Raw genomic sequence first — 18,298 nt, forward strand, 5'->3', positions numbered from 1 at the left:
GAAACTGCTGATGCTATTCACGATACCACACATCCCCGAAATCAACATCACAAACCAGTACTGTACACATTTCCCTTACATTCGCTGCAAAAAAAAGGCTTATAGTGCTTCATCTTCTCCCCATTCCCTGATCTCCCTCACCCCTCAGGGTTCAAACAGGACCCCCTACCTGACCCCGAACCTAGGACATCCCTGCATCTCAGTTTACCTCCTCCTAACGGTAAAAACACCAGTAGTCCTTCTCTTCTGTGTGTCTCCCCACCCCCAGTGAAATGGTTGGCAGGTTTTGTGATGTTGTTGTCCGGTATCGTGTTGTTGTCGGGTTTCATGGGGTGCATCAAGATACATTGGTAGGACCACTCAGAGTTCTCATACTGCTTGCCCTGTTCAGTTGTGTCTGTGGACGTGGTTGTTGTTGTGCATGGTTTAACTTGACCCTGATACATTTGGCATTAGGACAAAGGTTAGGGTTCAGTTTTGTGCTTGCCTGTTCAAATTGTTGACCTAAGTGTTTGCCTGCATTTGACATTTTATCTACCCATTTTTTTCCTGAATGAACTCTTGTTTGTTGTCAGACTTTTCCTTTTGGAGTTAACCTGCTGTTGTCCTTGATATGAATCTGTAGGAGAGTGCAGGCTTTGTATTTGATGACTGATAAAAATACACATTGAGGTTTGCAGGCAGGGTGATGAGAATGTTTGGTGAAGTCTGTTGTTTTGACTGTTCATAAGTACATTATAAGCAAATACACTGCTTGGAAAAAATTCCCTTGACCAAAGCACTGGCAAAGTTTTCACTGCAAACCAAGTAGATAAGATCAGGGATCAGTCAGAATGTTTTAATGGAGGCTTGGCAGCATCATTAGAGACTGTGGGCCAGATCTACTAAAGGTTTGCATGTATAAAAACGTGTGCAAACTCATTGCACACGCAAAAAATGTACAAACTGATTTACTAACAGTGCGCACAAAGGTTTGCGTCTTTCAAAGGTGCAAAATAGCGCGTCTGCATCCAGTTAGTACGTTTGCTGCAATGAATAATATGGGGCATTTACACGCAATTGTGCGTGTGCTGGGAGGACAAAATGTAAATATATTAATTTAGCACACGCAAAGTGATTTATCAAACCTGAAAGCAATTTTGCAAATAGAAACTGCATCTATATTTAACACAGGTCAAAGGGAGGTGCAAACGGTTTGTATGTGTAATTGCACACACATGGCTGCAGTTATTGTTGCAAGAAGGAGACATCGAAACGATGAAAGAGGACGCAGAGAACGTATGTTTCACCCTCGTGTGAAGCAAGCAACACGGGCTGGAGCAGAATGCCATGCCAGAGGAGAACGAATGAATGAATGAGCCGGCTAGCGCGGTCACTGTTGAGATTACATTCGTTTTTTTATTATTAACAAAATGTTTTTTTATTGACCATATGAATGGTTTTGTTTTCAAATAAATATTTGGAAACGAAAATATATGCTTTGGTGTACTTTTACAGAGTTTTGCAAAATGTATAGCAGCCTACCTGTATGTATCAAAATGTATAATTTTCAGCAGTGGGCGGAGGTATAAATGCTCAGAAGTCTAGTGTGTTTCATTTTTGTAACTTAAAGGCTTCAGAAAACATACAAGACACATTTTTAGGAAAAGTCATAGGAAGAGAAGCTTGTAGGTTTTATCTGAACAGAGTTATTTGCATTATAAAGAGCCAAACAGACTGTCGTGGTGGTTCTAGTGTTAAACATAAAGCTGTAGATTAGAATACGAGTGCTAGTGTGACCCATTAAACTGCAGATCATTGCAAAGTTAAGCAAATCAACATTTATTGAAAAAAAAAAAAGATGATTCAAATCACTTTCTAGATTCCAAACATTATTATCAAACGAAATACTCAGTCTCATTAACGTCTAATTATGTTAAGCCACGCAACATCATATTAAAGACACATTGTTTCAGTCACAAAATATATTAGGCTATAGCTCTAACATTTAACATAGCAAAAAAACAAAACTAAACAGTTCTTTATCGTATAGCCTATTTTACACAAATTGAATATTCACAGCCAATATAAGAAAACTTAAACGTGACAGTTGAGTGTATTATTTGTGTTTCCTTTTACGCAGGTGGAACTTGCCCGCCGTGCGCACCTCTCCTCCCTCTCCGGTCCCTGGCTGTTGGTCACAGATTTCTTCCCATATAGCGTTCCTTTGTGAGACAGTCAGGTTTCTTTGCTGTAGCTCATTTAAGTGTTTATTGGCCTCATCTACCAACACCTCTAATTCCATAGGGTCGAATTTCACTTTGCGCTTTCTCTCCAAATTCGCCATGCTGCAAACCATAAAACAGCAAAACCCTCATTTAAATAGGGTGTCTCCAACACATTTGCACCTCTTGTCATTTATGCAATCACTCTTAGTAAATCACCCGTAAACCGTGGTTCAGCCCCACACGCAAAATTCTAGATTGCGCAGGAAAATTAGTACAGGCAAATTGGGATCTTAGTAGATCCGGCCCTGTGTGTATTGTATGCTAGCAGTTTACAAATGTCATCGCTAAATTTTTTAGCAAATAAGAGTAATTAAAATACACCATGACACAGTTAAGAGGAAAATATCAACTTTATTTTTGTAAGTAAATTCATTATAGTCTTTAAAAAAAAAAACAATCTAAAAAAAATGATTTGAAAAAAAAAAGTTTAGTCACTGTGGCTGTCATAAGAATAGTTATCACTTGTTCTATTTTCTTCTCAAACATTTGAATAAGGGCTTTCACCTGAAAAACATGTTTGTTTGTTTTTTGTTTTTTTAAATATTTTTTGGGCATTTTTAGCCTTTAATGGATGCAGCAAAGGGCCACAGGCTGGAGTCGAACCCAGGCCGCTGCGGCAACAGCCTTGTACATGGGGTGCCTGCTCTACCACTAATCCACAGACACCCCTGAAAACATGTTTTAAAAATTCCAAATTTTTGAACACAATCCAGTTAAGTTTATCCTAAACTAGGTAGTTGAACTGTCAGTGTTCCATTCATTTTAGGTGTCCTCCCAATCTGTTCTCAGCATCAAATACTGCCTCTTTGTCGGTTAACCTACACCTCAAATTATGAGGTCAAGCTGGTCTCACTTTGAAGATGTCAAATACTGGTGCTTGGTCAGTGACCTCGGGTGTCAGACACCAATGAAAAAAGCCAGCATTTCACGTCGGCATGAAACACAGCTGGTCGCTGTAATTCTTTAATGGAGCTCGACGGCATCACGGGGAAATGCAGCGGGACAACAGCGCAAGCTAAGGGGACAAAAGTCTGAGTAGGGCAGGTGGGAGGGGTGGTGGTTGGGTCCAACAAAATCTGACTTTAACCCTGGAGACCTTGGAGTTTATTTGATCAATCCACCTCCACTCCCACCCAACCTATGGAGTGCCCCAGGAGTGAGTCCTAAAACCCAGAAATGAGCTGGCATTTTTGCGCTCCTGGTTCCCTTGTCTCAAAGTCAGTGGGTTTTTTGAATGGGTTTTTGGTTAGATGCCTGAAATAAGGTCTGTGGTTTACACAAGCTGAAGGGACTTTAATGTCTTGTTGTACAACAGTAAACAGTAAATACTCATGAACTTTTTAGCTTCTAGTTGTCTTAAAAAAGACAGATGCAAACAAGTGACTAAATGAGTCTACAGAGCATCCTCATGCCGAATATGACTTTACAGCCTTGTCATGGTGGTGACGCACTGTGACCACAGTGCAGTTCATTTAAAGCCTACATTAGCTTTTTACTTGTGACGATTGCATTTAGATTTCATAAATCATAAAAGTGGTGTTCATTTGTGAACATAACTTGTAAGTATCATAAACATTTGTTTGCCACAGAGCTTATTTTCTGCAATAATCAAAAAAATCCCATGAAAAAATCCCATAGGCTTTTTGATAGGGTACCAGGGCGACGCTAACTTCTGCCTCAGCCTACAGAAAAACATGTGTGCAAATGCACACACAATGATTATATGGTATCCTACAAATAAGTGCAACACTAATTATGTTACGTCTAGTGCTGTCAAGAGATTAAAAAAATGGAGAGATTAATTAATTATGATCTGTAATTAATTGATCTAATTAATCTCTTTTTTAATCTCATCTCAAAATTGCTGAGAAAAGCCCTCAACTTGAGGTATTTTCATTTAAATTCATTACATTATTGTGGCAGATGATCAAAAGATTGATATATATTACAAAAAGTGGTTTTATAAAGTCATATTTATTGTTTTCAACAATAACACACTTGAACACAGATGCAGTACACCTAGCCATTACATTCTATTGTTTTTGAGATTAGTCCCAATAAAGAGTGCTGCAACCTTCAGTCTCGACCACCAGGGGGGTACTTGACTGTCATGACATGTCAGCTTCATTAAAAGCATAGCTGCAGATTAATGCAACAATAGATGTAAAAACACACAGAAACAATACATCTGTGATCAGTTCCCTAATTTTATTTTAACAATTTTCTAAATTATTTTCCTCTTTTCCAATTTCTCGTTTTATTTCATGGAAGTGATCAGTGTAAGTGCACTTGTCCTTTAAACTTAATAAAAAAATAAAAGCTAACAAAGTAAAAGACACCTGGTACATTCGTTACAGCTGTATCAGTTTATAGAACAGTTTTGAACAGTTAGAACAAAAGGTTGCACTGCAACGTGCAAATCACTCCTTCTTGTGGCTGCCTGTGCTTTCCCTGTCCTTGCGACTGCAACTTGCGCTGTCTTCTCTTCTTCAAACTACAACACCCATCATTCATGTAGGAACTGCTGCAGCCAATGTGCAGCCGGTGGGAGCTGCATGACAACTCAACCACCATGATCAGTTTTTAATGTTTTATCCGGCAATAACTACTCCAGACTCTGCTCTAGTGTAATTTTCGGAACAATCAGGGCAGGATTCAGGATTCAGGACAACTGCTTGCATTTCGGGACTGTCCCGAATTTTTCGGCAAACAAGGCACGGAGGTTGCTGGGGAGGTCAGATACTTGCGTGCTAGGGCAGACAGCTTTTCATAGGCTCCTGAGTGAGCAGACCACCACTGCAGGGGACAGTCATCAATGCTGATGCTGGGCTCTGCTCTGTAGCGCTGCAGCTCTCCCACAACTCAAGCACAAAGAAGCCCAATCATACGCCTACAGACGGATTTTATAAACGGCAACTCTGTGGCATACAGAAACAGTAAAGTTAGAGCTTAAAAATGAGATTAACACAATCAAAAAACATAGCGCGTTAAATATGGCTGCAATTAATTATTTGTAATTAACACGATAATTTGACACCCCTAGGTACATCCTTAACCTAATATTAAATATTTTGAGTTTAAGCAAGTAAGTTTTGGGAAAAGAAACATTGTGACAACATAACTTAAAGTGACTCAAATTACTGAGTGTTCATATGGCTCTGAACTCACATCTCCTGGAAAAAATTCTAGAGGAAGTCCCTGTTTTGTGACCCATCCACCACCCCAACCTACCTTCTAACTGGACCACTAGAGACCCCTTCCTTCTTTACTTCTATCAGCAAATTGGTCACATGATTGTAGTCTTCCAAAGTATGTGGGTTATACACGAATTACTGGGTCATGTTTATTATTACTTTTTGTAGAAAAATGTACAAACAGTGAATGAGAACAGCCTGCTTTATACTATGATAATTGCCAGCAGCAAAACAATCTGCTGGGTGTGTATCATACTACTGCTGACACCTAGATGCACTGACAAAACAGTGGTATTTGATAAGTTGCTAGTGAGAACAGGCTGGCCTTCCTCAAGTGATACAGCTTGTCTTAAGTGGCAGTTGCCTCATTTAAGCGACAAGCTTACGTTACTGGAAAAGACGGATTCATACTTGTGTGTCAGCTCTATGCAGAGCCTACGCCGTAGCCTACGCACATGACCTAAGCCGTTGTGACCATTTATACTTGTGCGATGGTGTCTTTGTGTCACTCTGCAGTTACTGCTCCAAAACACTAGTCAGCAGTGGGGTTTCTGTGAAATGCTGTAAAGTCTGACTGATTCAAAACACACCCAAAACACATTAAACATGGCTTAATAGAGACTGTTTCAAACACAAGTACACAAATCGGCTTCATTCTAACAGGATTCACAGACAAAGCACTTACCTTTTGCTGGACACGTTTTCCCCACAAATACAACATGCTAATGTTTTTAGCACAAGCCTATAGCATTTTACATTATATAAATTAGCCTAGTGACTAGCAGGGTTTTCAATTCAATTTTTTTTTTATAAAGCCCAATATCACAAATCACAATTTACAGTGTAAGGCATCCCTCTGTCCTTGGACCCTCACAGCAATAAACCTAAACCCAAAAAACCTTATTAGGGAAAAAAATGGTAGAAACCAGAATGGACAGACGTGCCATAGATGTTGTGTGTACAGAACATATCAACATAATAAATTTACAGTAATCCATATGACATAATGATACATAAAGAGAGGGAGAGACAGAGAGAGAAATTGAGATAGAGAGACTGAGAGAGACAGAGCCAGAAAGAGATGTGTGGCAAACAGTATTGACAATAGCTACAATAACATTAATTTTAGTAATAATAATATAATAATAATAACAACAGTAATTTTGGTAGCATATGTTGTATTAATATATGATAGTATATGTATGTGACAATAAAAATCATATATGCATAATAATGGTAGAATTATGACTAATAACTAATAATAACAGCAGCAGTAGGAAGCATCAGGCAGGACTAAGGCAGCAGCACAACCACGACACACAATCCAGGCAAAGCTGCGATTCGAGGGAACCTGCAAGATAGTGTAGAACAAAGGCTCTGGAGAAGAAGCCGAGTTAGTGTTATGCAGTAAAGCCGAGTTAGCAATCTGCAGTGATAGGATGTGAAAGCTAGCAAATGAAGAAGAACCAACTTTCAGAAACTGAGGAGAGAGAGAGAGAAGGGGCTCAGTGTATCATAGGAGGCCCGTGTCAGCTTAACTAGGGACTGGTCCAAGGCAAGCCTGAGCCAGCCCAGAGGGCCAAGAGCATTAACTTCAGTTTTGTTTAAATTTAACATAAGGAATTTGGAGCTCATCCAGGTTTTTAATGTCTTCAAGGCATGTTTGAAGTTTAGTTAATTGATCCATTTCTTCTGGCTTGATCAAAGGATATAATTGTGTATCATCTGCAAAACAATGGAAGTTCACAGAGTGATAATTCCCTTAGGTAATGAGGTTACCTCAGGGAAGCATATATAAAGTGAACAGAATTGGTCCGAGCACAGAATACTTGTGGAAGTCGGAAACAAATTTTAGTATGCAGATGATTCATCATGAACATTTCCTCTGCTCATATGAGGCCAGGAAAACAGCAACATATAACGCAGATAATGTTACAAAATTTGGCTCCATTACAACTCACGAGGTTCACTGACAAAACAACTGTCTTACAGTTAACACATTTTCCAAATAAATACAACATGCTAACGTTATTAGCACAAGCCTATGGCATTTTACATTGTATAAATTAACCTAGTGACTAGTGGATATTTCCTATACTCATATGAAGCCAGGATAAATCACATGCAGGACTTAAAATGCTATTTTGTGGGTGCTTTATTGTCCTCACAGTTTTTGAAATAAAAGTAAAAAAAAGCTTGATCTGACACAGAAGTATAAAACCTGCTCAGGACAGGCGTATTTTACAAAGTCGACAGCCTTACCTTTAAACACAATTTTTACACCTGTAGCATCCAATCTAAGATGTCACATTACTTTTAGCTTTAATGCCATGATTACCCATTGAGTACAGCTCACCAGTTTTCTCCATTTTGTGATAGTGATAATAGCTTAGTTTACTGATTGGGCAACTGGGTATGCAATGGTCTTGCTACACAAGACCTTACAAACCAAAGTCTATTGCGATCATACACTGTGGGTGTTGAATTTAAACAGATTCTTTTGACATTAAATTTACATTGTGGTAGTTTCAATCTTGAATAAGAAGTGACAGCCCTACACACACAGCCCCAGAAGTTCCCATAGGGTGAGAACCTTTGCCGTAAAAGACATGTAACTTTTTTGTACCTTACAAAACCCTGACAGTAGAACACAATTTTCTATCATATGCTTGCTTGGACCTTAGCTGATTAAAAGGCGGAGATAGAGAGGGAACCAGCATGAGCTTCCACTTGAACATTTGCACAGAAAATCGTGATCACGTGGTTCAGGGTTTTGGCAGTTTTTCAATGACAGGGTGGAGAAGCTCAGAGGGGAGTTGATTTGTAAGATGAAAGAGACGAGGGGACGGAGGAATGAAATAGCCAGAGCAGGCCGAGCAGTAATTTGGGGTCTGGCTGCCAGTTGCAGTGGCATGAAACGCAGTGTGCCGCTGGTCTTTTTCAGGCCCTAGCAGTTCCTAACTTGCCGTAAAAGAGGCTTGTTTGTTTTCATGCAGCAGGCTCTTGCTTTAATGAGCTATCAGGTTTCCTCATAGAAGTTAATGTTAGTTATGCAATGCTCAGTGTAGATGTTGTCTAATGATGGGAAATTGGGGGTCAGTTTGCGAAATGGCCTTGCAAGGATGAATAATGCATGCTTTTGTTTTTATATATTGTCAGTTATCCCAAAACTGTCTTTCATATCTTGTTATTGGTTTTTGATTAATGAATGGCCTCCACCTTTGTCAAATGTGTAATCTGTTAAAATGAATCATAACACATCTCCTCCCTAAACTCCCCAAGCCTCCAACACCTCCTCCTTTACCACCAGATGTTCTCTGGAGAATCTGCCCTACATTTAGACCTGCACTAACAGTACTTTGGTGTGTACTTGTGTGTGTTTATGGGCATGTGTGTGGGTGATTGTGTTTGTAAAGGAGATGACTCAGTCCAGCACTAACAGCACTGCTGTGTATGTCAGTGATCTCATCCACTTGCTTCCAGATTGCTGCTGAGGGTTCCTCTTTGTCTGAGGGGAGGAGAGTGTGTGTCCAATCAGCTAACATTCTCTGTCAGGCACAAGCTCAGCTCTCACTCTGGTTCTTCCTCAAAACTCTGGATGGAGAGTGTTTATTACATTTGGCCTTACTGATGTCAGTGACTCCATTACCCAGCCTGTCTGTGATGTAACACAATGGGGTGGACCCTGGATGTGATCATGGATACACAACACACACCCGTGCAGCCAGCCAAATGTTATCGTATGTTACACTCGCACACTTATAGCAAACACATAAAAAGAGGACTAATGTAATATATCCACAGGGTAACAAGTCAACCCAGTCTCACTCCGAGGTCATTGAATAGTGGTGCTCGGTCAGAGACCGATGAAAAAAGACGTCTTTTCCTGTTGGCATGATACACGACTGGTTGCCCAGCAGCATCAGGGAGAAACACAGTCGGACAACAATGAAAGTTAACGGGCCAGAGGTCTGAGTAGGGTGGATGGCAGGGGTGGTGGATGGGTCCAACAACCCGGGACCCGGAAGGCCGGTGTTCGCTTCCTGTAAGATTGGAAAGCTAAACTCTGTTTTTTTTATAAACCCAAACATGTGCTTTTGTCACCTAAACCCAACCACATGCGTGTGTCAACTAAACATAACCAGACTGTATAGAAATTGTACATTTCCTGTGAAAGAGGAAGTGTATTTTAAAATCAGACAATGCATATAATAGGCTGCAGTGGCGGTTCTAGGCCAGTTTCAATGGGGGGTGGGGGTGGGGGTGGGGGGGGGCAAGCTAGGGGCCAGTCCTTTTGATACAGGGACACATACAAGTAGGGTAAAATATCTAAGTCTGAACAACAATATATATAGTGTTCCCACAGGATTTTTGGAGACGTTGTTTCAAACCCTGTAGGGGGGTCCGGGGGCATTCTTTCCCTGGGAGAAAATTTTGCATATTTTTTATTTAAAGGCATCAATCTGGTGAATTCTGAGAGCCAAGTAATGATGGCAGAATATGCCTAGATTTCAACATCTTTGCGCTTTTTATGTGTGAAAATGGTATATTTTTACTGATAAAACATAATGGTTAAACATTTCAGTAATCAAAAGAAAAATGACTGATGTACTGATCTGCCTCTGGAGGGCTATTTTATCGTTTTAAATCATGTGCAGACAAAATATTCTTTTAAAACTCTCTCACTCACAAACAGTTACAGATACCATAACAATACAAAAAATACACAATACGAAAAGAAAACAAAAGGTGAGACTCAAATAAATTACACACAAACAGACACAAATTACTGCTTTCCTCCTTCCCTCCCTCCCTCACGATCTGATTCAGCACCCTGAATCAGAGCATTTCATTTTACATGGTTTCGAAAAGAAGATTTGAAAAGCCCTCTGGTAGTTGAATGGCTCTGGGACAGGCCCATTTATGGCAACCCACTGGATCCATGGTGCGCGCGGTCCGGCCGAGGCGCGGGTGCCGGCGCTAATAGCGGCCATTCAAGTCAATGTAAGCTGCTCCACCAGCCGCGGCCTAGAACGGCTCACACACCCGGTCTATTTCTGACGGACTGACGGACTGTACCTTGCATGACGTATCTCGATGTGGAAAATCCATGACCAAACGACCAAATGATGTGCTGAAAATTGCTGTCTGATGAAAAGATGAGTGGTGAAAATACTCTCAATATGGTATATACTAAAACTGATAATGGTTTCAAATTGTTTTTATTAATATTTTCAATATAACAGAGTGACAGCGTAACAAATTGCCGTTCATGAATACAATATCTCGTACACTGTGTAATCCTAGCTCCTCCTTGATTCATAAATAGTGTACAAAATAAAACAAACACACACACACACACAAACAGAAAGGCAGAAACAAAGGAGGGAAGGAGAGAGGGGTAGAGGGGAAGGTTAGATATGAGGAGAGCTACTAATGTAGTGTATTTGCATCAAATTCATTTTCATAGTAGTCTAAAAAGGGGTGCCAAATTTTCTGGAACTTTTTCAAAGAGCCCTGAACTGTGCATCTGATTTTTTTTCCAATTTGAGAACCGACATTATCTCATGAACCCAGCGAGAGTGGGTTGGGGGTGGTCACAAAGTCAGGGTCTATCCTTTTTTTTTTTTACAAATAAAAGAAAAAGTGTTAAAAAATCTCTGTGTTGTTACAGGAAATGTATGATTTGCATACAGTCTCTTTCAAAATAAAGGCACTATGTTGGTAAAACACCGCCAGTCAACGTTTTTTTCCTGCAACAACAAACACATATGTCTTCATTTTGCCAAATCACGCACATGGTTGTGTTTAGGCAACAAAAGCACGCTGTTAGGTTTTGGGTAATCTCTCAAGACAGATTCCGCAATTTACATTGTAGAATCTGTCGGCAGCCCTGTGTGAAAGACGACTGGGGGGGGGGGGGTGCTGAGTTTGAACATGCTGCGCTTTAGCCAATCACAGTGGAGGGGGCGTGGCCAAGACGTGCAGGTGTCCCCAGGAAATGTGTACCTACAGAAACAGCAAGCTCTGCGTCCGTAACATTTTTTTTTTCCAGCGGATGTCTGAGTTACAACATGATTGAGCAAACTGGAGTAGTTTCATGTCGTATCCCACAACGGGAGGCTTTTAACAGATGACGTCCTGATGTTAGCTTTGCTGCTGCTGTTAGCTGTCCCTGTGAGCTGCAGCCACTGATGCTTTCTAGACATCGTGATTTCCCATAACTGAATAGGCCTAAATACCACACATAGCAACACGAAACTGCTTTGCTAGCTCAATCATGTTGTAACTAAGATATCCACTGGAAAAAATATTTTATTCATGAACCATTTATTGAGTTATTACCTTATTTTTATACAGTCTATGGTTATTACAGACACCGCTAACGGCTAACGTTAACAGCTAACAGTTAGCCCAGCTAATCTACGATAACCATGTTATTAATTACAAAACGTGCACACAGAAATAGTAACGTTTGTTCAATCATTGTGTTTATAGACGTAAACATTAGATTAGTCTACACGGTGATATAGTGATGTGAAAAATGTGATATATAGCTAAACTCTGCAGGTTTTCTACCCTAAGTATTTGTAAACAACACGGCGATTCCCTGGGGGCACCGCCGGAAGTGAAGGGCGTGAGCGATCGCCGCTGCACTTCCGTTAGTCGAAAAACTCCAGAGGTAAAGGAAGAAAAAAAAATGTTTTTTTTTTTGGTTTTTTTTTACCGATGGATTTCCAGATTGGGTTTTGGGAAAAAAGAACAGGGTTTGGCTTTACATTCATAAGGGAAGCGAACACCATATGTCGGAGGTTGTTGGACCCATCCACCGCCCCTCCTGCCCACTGGACCTGGACGTCTGCCACCATAACTTTGTTTGTTGTCACTGACTGGGTCCTGGTCTTTGACAACTTCAGAGTGAAACTGGGTTGCATTAACCACATAAGTGTCACACAGTCAAGATCAGCATCTCCTAGTTTCTGACCATGTTTGGCACTTCAAAAGGTGGGTTGCTGAATCCAGTTGAAGGGTTGCAGTTGCAGACCCTAATTCTCCACTCCCATAAGTGATGGTCACATGGCAGACTGACATTGACTTGTGAACAAAAGCTTGCATGTAAAGCGAAGCTACCAATTTTCTGGCCAATCTTCATTTCAAAGCTCACCTATAGTCATTAGCTCTAGGTAAAATGAAAAGAGTTAGATATAGGTAACGCTTCTGTGAAGGATGGGTGTTCTCAAACTAAGTGCTGCTGCTTGGCAATGAGAAGAGCCACATGAGATGGTTCAGCCACCGAGCAAGGCTGTCCTGTGGTGGCGTCCTATATGTGACAGGTTGGCAGGAGACCCCAGGGCAAAACTAGGATGCTCTGTAGATTACATCACCAAGCTCACCTAATGCTTGGGGATCCCCGTGAAGGACATAGCTTGAAATAGAGATTTGGGCTGGGGAAAACATAGCTTAACATTACACAAATGTGGTAGCCTTCAAGCCTCTACAGGATAATTTTTGTGTCTCATCACTTAACAGGATTTTCTACCAAAAACTCAGCAAATTAGTTTATACATTGCTTCAGAACAGTTAACGGCTGGGTTATCAAGTCACCTGCATCAATATAATAATCATAGCTTCATTTTGAGTGTTATTGATATGCTTACCATAATGCTGCCTTTTTGCCCCCCTTTGTTTTCTCCCAAACCCCTTTCCCTTCTGCCTTTCATATCTAATGCCCACCCAACTCTGTCCCCAACTGGAGGTAGTGAAAGTGGTCGGAGTACCCCCAGCTTATCCACCTATTCTGATGGCAAATCTCCTTCCTCTACTTCTACATACGTGGCTGCTCCCCGCCATTTCCATGTACCAGGTAGGCCATGGCTCACAACTCAACTTTTAATTTTCCTATATCTTAACACATTCTGTAAAGCAGGCTGTCATCTGTGACATGGAGATTGTAAGAAATTACAATAAACAAGAAACAGAATCAGGCTGACATTACTACTTTGGCCCCTACTCTTAAAAATAATAATAATAATACTACTTAACAGAGACATTGTGACTTTTTAGTGTCAACTTTTATGTAATGAGAATATAGTATCCAGGATCATCCAGGCATATGTTATCACTCTCACAAAAAGAATGTGTATGCATATTTCTGAATTTATGTACAGAGTTTTAGTCATGAATCTGCAGCTGGTGCTTCTCGAAGTCAAGGATCCTTTCTTGGTAGGAAGGATCCTTCCAAGTCGGGTTCTACAGAGGCAAGGCAAGACGTCTCCTAGCAATCGGTGAACATGCACTGGAACAGGCTAGTGAGTACGCCCAGTTGTGCGTCATTAACCCTCTAGGGACTTAGAGGGTGTTAGGGTACTGTAATAATTTGGGTACTCTCTAATGTTGTTCTACAATTTGAGTCTCATGACTTTAAGGGAGAGTGTATTTCTAGATTATACTATAGGTAATGCCCCTCATCACACCCTAATCCCTTTTCAGAGTGGACTACAGACAACAGCTGAAAAGTCCTTTCATGGCACTGATTTAAATCACTGAACCATTTACAGTATATACACAGACTCACATATAGAATCACACTATAATTCCAAAATGTTCCAGATTTTATATGATGGCATGCAAAAGTTTGGGCACCCATGGTCTGGACCGCTGTGAGGGTCCAAAGAACAGAGGGATGTTGTATGCTGTAAAGCCCTGTGAGGCAAATTGTGATTTGTGATATTGGGCTTTATAAATAAAATTGATTGATTGATTGATTGATGGTCAAAATTTTCTTTAAAGCGAATATTTAAGTGAGTAAAAGAAGAACTGATCTCCAAATGAAACATGCTTTTCAACATTTTAAGCAAGATTATTTTATCAATTTTGTTTTGAACAATTTTATCAATTGTATCAAAATCCTCTGGCAAATTGTGCACAAAAAAGTGTGGGTACTTTATACCTGCTGAGGATACACACATGCATGACTCAGGCCTCTGTAGAATTTGAAAGTCCTTGACATTGGAACAGTCCTTTGGTGGGGTTAGATGACATATCCTCCTTGAAATTTTAGGGGTCCGTCCTTGACTTTGAGAAGCACCTAGAGTTTTATGCATCTGGCCCCTGGACATAGCTCATACCCTTTAATCACTCATTTGTGGTTCTGGCATTAGGCCCAGTGTCTTTGTACTGTATAGTGAAGACTTCACTTCTTGCCTTTGGCTTCTGGATTGTATCCTGTATGTCTCTACGGCTTTTTTACTCCCAGTGTCCTTACTGTTTCAGAGCAATTGCTTTTTGACAGTAATGATCTGACATGATAGGCATTTACACTACATTTGGACAGGAGTTGACAACAGTATATCCTTTATTACTTTAATTCTCTCACGGAGGAAAGAGTGAAACAAGCCAGGGGAATGACCCACATATGTCATTATATTGAGTCTTGACTCTGCTGTGGTTTAATGTGTGACAGCTGTTACTTAGAATCTCTGTTGGAGGCTCCACTGACACTAAAATAGATCAGATCAGAATCAGGGAAAACATACTGTCCACATTATCCTCTAGGGGCAGTTCATCATAGATGTTCAGTTAATGCAACAAGACTTTATTATTATTATAAATAAATAAATAAATAAATAAATATAATTTTCCAACTTTTTCTTTAATGTTGTCATGTTTGTCTTATTAATTAAGGTCCCCTCTCTGATTTGAGAATCACTGAAGAATGCTAGTACAAGTTGACTGTTTGATGCCTGGGGACCATGTGTGGTTTCTGATATTCTTTGAGTGTCATTGACTTGGTCTGTATCAAATAATTTCCCAATCACAACAACCAATATATATTGATATATTTTGAATAGGTTGCATGAATAATATGAAAAGTGTTGATGTTTCTGATGTGCCATAATTACAATGACAAATGTCTTGAATCACGCTATACTGCAGCCCCGTTTTGCTTCTTCAAAATATCTCATCCCTCAATAACTGCTAACTCATGCTTCTTTTTCCCCATACTCTCTCTTTCTTTCTCTTCCTCCCATGTTGGCTTCTTCCATTTTCTTTCCTCTGCGTCTGTTCACATCTTCAGAGACTCTGGTCAAAGATAATATCTATAGAAAACCTCCCATCTACAAACAGCATGGTACAGTCTACTTCCTCTTAACACTTCTTTCTCTGGTCTGGTCTCTGCACGATGTGTTGCATGTTGCCTGCCTGTCATCTCGTCATCTGTTTATCCCAGTTTCCCCTCTTTTCTCTCAGACCTGCACTCATCTAGTAGACCCCACTGATCAACATGCACAGGGATGGTGTAAGAGTACTGCACCCATTCTGTATGGAACAAAAAATTTAAATGCAACACTTGTGCTCCCATTTTTGACAGGTTTAGATTAAAGATCTAAGACTTTTTTATGTACTCAATAGATATTTTTCTCAAATTGTGGTCACAAATGTGTTAAAATCCATGTTAGTGAGCACTTCTCCTTTTCTAAGATAATCCATCCACCTGATAGGTATGGCATATCAAAATGCTAATTAAATAGCATCATTACAGGTGTGCCTTGAGATGGTCACAATAAAACGACACTTTAAAGTGTGCAGTTTGATCACACAACACAATGCCACAGATGATACAAGTTTTTAGGGAGCGTGCCATTGGCATGCTTACTGCAGGCATGTCCACTAAAGCTGTTGCCCATCAAATGAATGTTCATTTCACTATCATAAGACATTTCTAATGATGTTTCTGTGAATTTGGCAATACATCCAACTGGCCTCACAATCACAGACCACGTGTAGCCACACCAGCTCAGGACCTACACATCCAGCATCTTCACCTGCAAATTTATCTGAGACCAGCCTACTGAACAGCTGATATAACAAAGGATTTGCACAACTAAATATTTTATTTATAGATTTTCAGATTTTTATACAAACAACACACCTACAAGTCACCCACCCTAGGAGATGAATAAACGAAAAGAAGAAAAAAAAGAACAACACAAAATGAATAATGCTCTTATAGGCAGTACGACCAGCATAATGTTCAGCACCAACTGCAGAATGGATGTCTACAAAATGAGATACACATATAGCATGGGTACACATGCTGTTTGTACAAACCATTATGAACAAGCATATAAATACATACATGCAAACTCTTTAGGCCATTCTCGATGAATAGGACATGAATGGTTGCCATATTTTATCAAAGATTATGGAGTTGAGAGAAACTCTGTATCTAACTCTCTCTGTGTGTAACAAAGTTGGTCATTTCTGCCAACTAGGTCTTAAAAGACGACACATCCCAGTTTTCCAAAGAGTTAAAATATTCCTTTTTGCCACAACCGTGCCATATTATATTGTCTTTTGTTGCAAGTAGTACAGAGCTAATAGATGTCAGGTTCCACCCAAGGTGGCAGTGTGTGTGTCTGGTGTAATATTATAGCTATATACTTCTGAAAAGCACTTTAAAATATCTAACCAGAGCTTGTTTAGCTTGGGGCAAGACCAAAAGAGGTGAATTTCTGTATAAACCATCAGAACCTGTCTGAGGGAAGCAGGGGCATAGCACCAAATTGTGGGTCTGAGGGGCCTTGGGGAGCTTCCACTATTTTTAATACAAAGGTCAATCTCTCAACCAATTTATTCAGCCAATTTTAATTTAGTTATGGCACTAATTACTTATAAATAAAAAAAAAATCAAATAAAACCAAACTTGTCATTTCAGGCTTTTTGAGACCCCCCTCCCACTCAGGCCCTGAGTAATCAGTTACACTTTCCCCCGACTACTGTACAACACCTCTGCAGGGAAGCTCATCTGCCTGTGTAATGTCCTCGCCAAGGTCTTGTCTTGACAGCAGTTTGTCATCATAACCGACCTGTGCAGTTGTGTGGCCAGTTGGATGTACTGCCAAATTCAGGGAAACAACATTGGAAACGTCATATGGCAGTGAAATTAACACTCAGTTTGTAGGCAACAGCTCTGGTGGACATTCCTTCAAAACTTTTGCCATCTGTGGCATTGTGTTGTGTAATCTAACAGCACATTTTAGAGTGGCCTTTTATTGTGACTGTCCTAAGGCACACCTGTGTAGCAATGATACTCTTTAATCAGCATCTCGATATTGTTATGTCCCCTGTCAAGGGGAAACCTGGACATGCAGTGTGACTCCCCACTCTTCCCACTCCCAACAAAGGCTAGTTATATAGTATTTCAGAAAACAAAGTAAGCAGTTTATTAGACTTCAGCAGAGCAGTGCCCAAAACAACAAACAAAGGTATACTTGGCCTCAAACTTACCTAACACAAAAAGCAAATGTTGAACTAGAGACACGTTTCTAACCTAAACTTCTGCAATATGAAACTATAAAGTTTATCTTATCTTATCTCAGAAAATGTGGCAATGCCAAACATAATGGGCTACTCAACCCTACTTACTTAAGGCCCTGATTACACAGAAAGTGTTTTAGCAGCTGGAGGTGCCTTTTTGTAATGGATTTTAATGAGAATGAAGCAATGATTGCAATGCACCCCGCATTTCTGCGCTTTAAGTGCCTAGCGTTTTTGCCGCAGCACTCGGAACTCCTCGAGTTAAAAAAAGAACAACTCATAGCAGAAAAACGGCCCACTTCATCTCTTTTTTCATCATGGTCACAACAAGTTTACAGTTGAAACTGGTGGTAGCTGTTGCTGGATACTTAGAGCTATATGGCCCGACGATAGACAGTAGGTTGTCAAACTGCCCCTGAGTCCTCTTAAAATATGTCTGGAAACGGCCATCATGGAGGCAAAGTTCCTTGACCAGCTGGTGGTACTCCCCATGATCCACCCTCTTTTTTAGGGTCT

General features: G+C 40.2%; 1 protein-coding gene across 1 annotated transcript in view; it reads left to right on the forward strand.

Moving 5' to 3' along the window:
• ablim2 (actin binding LIM protein family, member 2) overlaps positions 1-18,298 on the forward strand; it is a 245,136-nt gene that overhangs the window by 190,744 nt on the left and 36,094 nt on the right. Inside the window, 3 exon segments of the mRNA XM_078164135.1 lie at positions 149-220; positions 13,218-13,325; positions 15,540-15,593. Of these exon segments, the coding sequence (XP_078020261.1) occupies positions 149-220; positions 13,218-13,325; positions 15,540-15,593 (234 nt within the window).

Source organism: Epinephelus lanceolatus, chromosome 22 (assembly GCF_041903045.1).
Source record: "Epinephelus lanceolatus isolate andai-2023 chromosome 22, ASM4190304v1, whole genome shotgun sequence".
Lineage (NCBI taxonomy): Eukaryota > Metazoa > Chordata > Actinopteri > Perciformes > Serranidae > Epinephelus > Epinephelus lanceolatus.